This window comes from Coffea arabica, chromosome 9c (genome assembly GCF_036785885.1).
Source record: "Coffea arabica cultivar ET-39 chromosome 9c, Coffea Arabica ET-39 HiFi, whole genome shotgun sequence".
Lineage (NCBI taxonomy): Eukaryota > Viridiplantae > Streptophyta > Magnoliopsida > Gentianales > Rubiaceae > Coffea > Coffea arabica.
Genome location: NC_092326.1, coordinates 17,989,740 through 17,995,676, shown reverse-complemented (window position 1 = coordinate 17,995,676; position 5,937 = coordinate 17,989,740). Strand labels below are relative to the sequence as shown.

The window sequence follows — 5,937 nt, the reverse complement described above, 5'->3', positions numbered from 1 at the left end:
TAGAATGAGTGCATGAATTCTGACGAGAGTTGGGCTGGCGATCCGCTAATACCCTGGGATATGCCCTAAGGAGAGGTGGGAGCGTCACAATGGGTAATGTTAATAAGGTAAACTAATAACAATGTTATAGTTTATATGGGTAAAGTGATAAATGATCTTTTCACCTGAATTACCAAACTCCTTTGTATTTGGCCGTTAATCTTTCGGATAAATTGACTAAAAAAATTAACATTTAGGAAAAAGCTAATAGTAGAACAAGAAGTTGCAAGGCTAAAATGATAATAACCCTGTTAATTCCATTAGAACAAAAATTTGCATCTACAAAAGATCCAATACATTAAACTAAAATAGATAAAAATACACTTCATCTGTTTCACTTACGTGCTTAAGATTTAATACAATGAAAATGAATGGAGTCTAAAGAAGAACATAAGTTAGACTATATCACCAACAGGTACACCTTCATAATGTATCACTTTCATAATGGAAATCTCATTTATCCATTTAAAAGGTTTTGCTTCTCTCACAACAGCATTTAGAACCAAGCTTGAAAAAAGAAAATGTGCAGTTTCCGAATTAGTTCCTTCGGCTATATCCCTTTTGGTGGGCAATGCTTGAATCCATGCCCTTTTCAAGCTTTGCAACATACTGAATTAAGACCTCTTATTCACCATTTCATTAGCTTGAGAATACAGTTTAACAGTATTGCATTGTAATGCCTTAACAAAATGTTTACCTTGTTAACATATAGTTTATGGGTTAATTCTACTTTGTCCCTCCAAACTTTGGATGATTACCCACTTTAGTTCCTAAACTTCAAAATGGGACACTTAAGTCACTAAAACTTATAAATTGGGACGCTTAAATCCCTAAACTTATAAAATAGGACACTTAAATCCCTAAACCCTTATAAAATGGGACACTTTGACCACCACAGCATTCAGGATTTTGTTAACAATTTTTCTTAATTGGGAGGTATTTATAAGTTTAGGGACTTAACTGTCCCATTTTAAAGTTTAGGGACTAAAATGGATAATCGTCCAAAGTTTGGGGGGACAAAGTGGAATTAACCCTATAGTCTTTTTGTCCTATCTGACGATTAAAGATACGCAGGAACAATCCTGACGCAATGCTCGCTTCATGTTTTTAAAGCCGGACCATTAAGTGAACCGCATGAACTTCTGGTTCATGGTTCAAACCAGTTTAACCGACTCAATTCGGATCAAAGGTTTTTCTTTTTTTTTTTTTCTTTTAGTTGTCAAGTAACTTATATGACTGTGAAATTCTAAAAAGAAAAACTAAGGTTGCATTTGGGTTGGTCATTTTTTGAAAAATAAAGATTTTCATATACAATACTACAGCAATATACAAAAAAAAAATAACCATAAAAATACTGCAAACAACCTCAAAACACCAAAAACACAAAAAAAAAAAAAAAAAAAACCTCAAAAACACCAAAAACAACCTCATCTACAATCAAAATTTTTCATCTACATTGCTACAGTAAAATATTTTAAAAACACCCTAAAAAACAATTAATTCAAATGGAGCCTTCGAAACGGTTTTATGCTGGTTTAGACCAGTTCAACTAATTCTTGACTGAATTTGACTAGTTCAAAAAATTTTTCCAATTGACTAGTGAACCAAACTAGTGCTATAACCAATTAAACCAACCACTTCGGTCTGATATTCAAAACACTGCTCTTAAATGCGAAAAAGTTAGCAAGAGGGAGAAAGTTTTATGATGTCTCTCTTATTCAGGTATCCTCCAGCACAACTAAAACCGAGAAAGGAATACCGAAGCAGAATTGGTATGAAAATGTGAGTGTGTAACTTAAAAGCTTAAATGAAACTGATAGTATACAAAGATTGCATATAATTTTTGGGGTATAATACGCTACGGTGCTTACTTAATATCCTGCCCCTTTCTTTCAAAATCTTGTGTAACCGGGCAGCCTCCTTTACCTTCCACATCATTCTGCCACAGTCTGGATGATGAAAAAAACTGAATATCTGCGGCATTGTTGCTACTGACATAGGCAACTCTAAAAATGTCATACTTGATATCAAGAGAATGGCCCTCAAGATATGGCAAAATTGTCTCTCGATAGTCAGTGTTCAAGATGTATGAGTAGCAATGATGAAGAGATTTCCACACAAAAAGACCGACGACTCGAGACATGGTTTGGGATTTCAAGCAGACTCCGGCTGTTGCACCCTCCATCTTCAGGAAACGCGTCCTGAATATGGCTAAACACGCGTAAGAGAAGTAGTTCTTGTTCATATCATCAGTAGACAGAGTAGTTGAATTCAGGGAAACTATGTCTCCTGTAAAAATTTTTGCAGCTTGGCAGCCCTCTCTTGATTCTCCAGCATATGCCTCAAAGAAGCTTTGATCAATTAAGATGGCCATACTCGATACATTTGTCAGCATCGAGCTCTGAAATCAAACATGGAAGGAGTCAGAATAAAAACCATAAATTTATGCAATCTACTGACTGTCATCTTTCGCAAATGCTTCTTTGTGACCCAAAAAGCCAGATTACCAAACCAGTTTTTCGTTCCAATGGCGTAAAACTTTTTCTTTTTCTTTTTTTATGATAAGATTACAATTGTCACGGGATGACTTGGTCGGGGTTTTGTGTCCAACCGTGTCACAAGGAATCTCAAAAATTGGGAGTAATGTAATCAACAAATTACCCGCATATAAGCAAAATATTTGAACTTAGTTGGATTACTGACGGCAAGGTTTCATTAATTATGCTATAATATCAAATCAATTCAACTGTTTTTCTTAAGCAACACCCATAGATTATCAATGTGGAATTTAAAAGCCAATGTAAAGAACTTATTTCGATTGTCGTGTTTTGAAGATTTTTTTCTGGAAATACATCTTGAACACATTTCACGATTACATTTTTTTTTCACTTTTCAACCATTTTTTCATCTTATATAAATCATATCCCAACAGGTCATCATTTTTCTTAAAATATTCCCAAAATGTAAAAGCTCACAAAACTAACAATCGTGATGGACATTTTAGGATAGTTTATTTCAGCGCAAACGGACAATGTAATGCAAAAGGTTTGTGGAATTCAAAGGCTCCCTAAATTGGTCTTGGGCCAACATCACATATTTTAGTGATTGTTTCCTAAACAACTTTGATAGCTGAAACTGAAAAAAGGGAAAAGAAAATGTTGAAGTGGCAGTATAAGCTGACTTGGTCGATTCTACAAGTGAAAGTCAAAAATGTAATGCTGCGCTATGTACAGAATAAGGTATTATCCAAGAAATACATTGAAAAAGACATCAAAGTAAAATGCTTTAGAAGTTCAATTTGTAAATCAAACAAGGGTCTTTGATTTATCCACATTTTTATGCTCAGAGACAATCTAATGAATTTTCTTTTTGCTTTGTATTCTCAATCCAGTGAAATTAGTTCTGAGTTAAGATTATGTCCGATCTAAGAAGCAGAAAGTCTGATGAAAGTATAACAAATCTAGGTGACAATAGGGTTCAAAACTGAATCAAACTACTCGATATTCGAATTCAACTCAATTGAATCAGTAAGAACTCATTCAAATTTGGTTCGTCAGCTAATTAAATCAAACTTGAACAGTAATTTGTACTTGAGAATTTTTCAAGTGTGGCTCGACTATTAGTATATAAGTGTAATTTACATGTAAAAATTTCAAACTACTTAAACTTGGACTCGAATTCAGCTCGATAAATACTTGTTTGAGTTCGACTCGAGAAGTAAATAAGTCAAATTTGAATCAAAATTTTAAATTTGACAAAATAATCAAACAAATTTGACCACTGAGAAGATTCAACTTGTTTAAACTCCTTATATCCCTAGGTGATAAGAAGTAGAATCACACACATTGATGATTGACGGAGACAATCCGGAGTTCAACACAACTGTATTTCATGTGTGTGCAAATTAATGAGCCGTATGCAGGAACAATGAATTCAATTTGCAAAGGTTCAGATTCATGTCATGACAAGTCTTATCTGAATGAAATGAAGTAAATCTTATCGTGTGAAGGGGGAAAGAATTTTTCATTGTCTTGAATACGTCAACAAAACGCAAATCTGTATTTTACTACGAATATTCTACACATATTCAGAACAAAGAATATTTCAAAATGTTGTTTAACTATTTTCTAATCCAACTTACAAAAGCAGCACTAAGCGAATCCTTCTTTTCGTCTGATCTCTTCATCCATGCTCCATACCAAATGATCTGCAAAGAAAAGGCAGAGTACAACATTAAATGATTAACAAGCAAAGTTTACAAAACTGAATTCTTGTCAGAAACTTTTTAAGGGATTTTATTCAATATTTAAGAATCAATTGTCTCAGTTTGTTTTGCTGCTTTGGAAATTCTTTTTCCCAAAGATACTTTTAGTGCATTCTCCAATAAAAAAAAAAGTGCAATCCTGAGGAAAAAAAATGTTCCCTCTCATCTAAAAATCGGCTACTGATTACAGTTGTTCCTTTCATCTTTTCACTCTTCTTCCTGATCCCTTGTCAACAACAAAATTCAAAAACAAAAAAAACATAGAGAAAGTGATTGTAATCAAGAAAATTCAGAGTAAAAGAACAAGAAATCAATTCCTCTTCCCACTGTTTATCCCACCCTTTAGCTAGTTTCCCTTCTAGCAAAAAAGAAACAAGAAAAAGATTACGAATACTGTAAGTTCTTACCATATTTCCATGAATACTTCTCAATATAGCACTATGAAGACAACCATGCCCCTCCGTGCACAAGGAAAAATGCTTCAGACTTTCCACAACATCATCAACTTCTACTACTGTTGGCCTGAATACTAGAAGGCTTATCTCCATGTTTGTGGTATTAAAAGGCACAAAGCATGCCATGTTACCTATTTTTTCCTTGTAAGTTTCTTGTTGCTTTCACTTTGCTCACTTTATCTGTGGTTTCAAATGAAGAGAAATCAGAAAAAGGGTATGCGAGTTACCAGTGAATGATGGAATAATATCTCATCATAAAACTGTTTGTCACTTTGAACTTTTGGAATTCAAAGACGGAATTGTAGCCAGTCAATTAGTCAGACATGGGCAATATGGCTGGTCATGTTTGGCTTCTTCAGCATCAAATTAATTAATTTGAAGAAAAATTTTGGAAGACTTAAGACCGACGTTGTATTAGTCTTTCACTTTACTTTGACTATGACAATTGCAGAGAAGGTTAAAGTTGAGGTGCTAGGAAAAAAAGGGAATTATGACAGCTTTTCATTCTTCCCCTTTCCTTTGGGGTACGCAATTGCTTTTCATTTTTCCCCCTTCCTCTTGGGGTACGCAATTTGAATTAGCACAATTTTCCATTTCATTTGCCAAGTATTTTTAAATCCATAGTAGAATCCTGTTTCATGAACCCTAAGTTAAGAACATGTCAAGTTGGTAGGCAGAAAAGCTGCTACTTCTTGAAGTATCACAATTGGTCATAACGATGGTGTCAAAATTCAATGTTTTGAATTGTAATTGATTTTTTAGATACATATTAATTAATTAATGTGTGTTGAAATATGTTTATTGGTTTATCAAGTTGGCTGAAATATGGGCAGACTAAAGCGGCTTTGACTTTTTTTTTTAATGAATTTCATGTAATTTTGTTTTTCGTCTATAACAATATATAGCACTCTCTTAGCAAATAATATCTGAAAATAGAAAATAAGGAAAGGATTTCTTTTTCGGGGACCATCATATTTTGCATTGAGCTAAATTTGCATCATATACCAGAGAACTAGTCGACACTCTCCTTAGCCCGCATCTCCATTGATGATTGATAGCATCTTTTAAAACATAAAAAGACTTTTGCATTGTAAGACCGTTAGCAATCTAACTCAGTCCCAAAGTGTCTAGCAAATGTGGCTGGTTCTATATAGCAATCTATATTGTACGATCCTTTAA

General features: G+C 33.9%; 1 protein-coding gene across 1 annotated transcript; it reads right to left on the bottom strand.

The window, feature by feature from the left end:
• Positions 1 to 1,719: 1,719 nt before the first annotated feature.
• On the bottom strand, positions 1,720 to 5,095 carry LOC113708060 (uncharacterized). Its single transcript, XM_027230516.2, has 3 exons — positions 4,711 to 5,095; positions 4,181 to 4,246; positions 1,720 to 2,440 (listed from the first exon to the last, which is right to left on the bottom strand). The coding sequence occupies exons 1-3, from the start codon at positions 4,882 to 4,884 to the stop codon at positions 1,907 to 1,909; spliced, it is 774 nt and encodes a 257-aa protein (XP_027086317.1). The 5' UTR covers positions 4,885 to 5,095; the 3' UTR covers positions 1,720 to 1,906.
• Between the last annotated feature and the right edge of the window lie 842 nt (positions 5,096 to 5,937).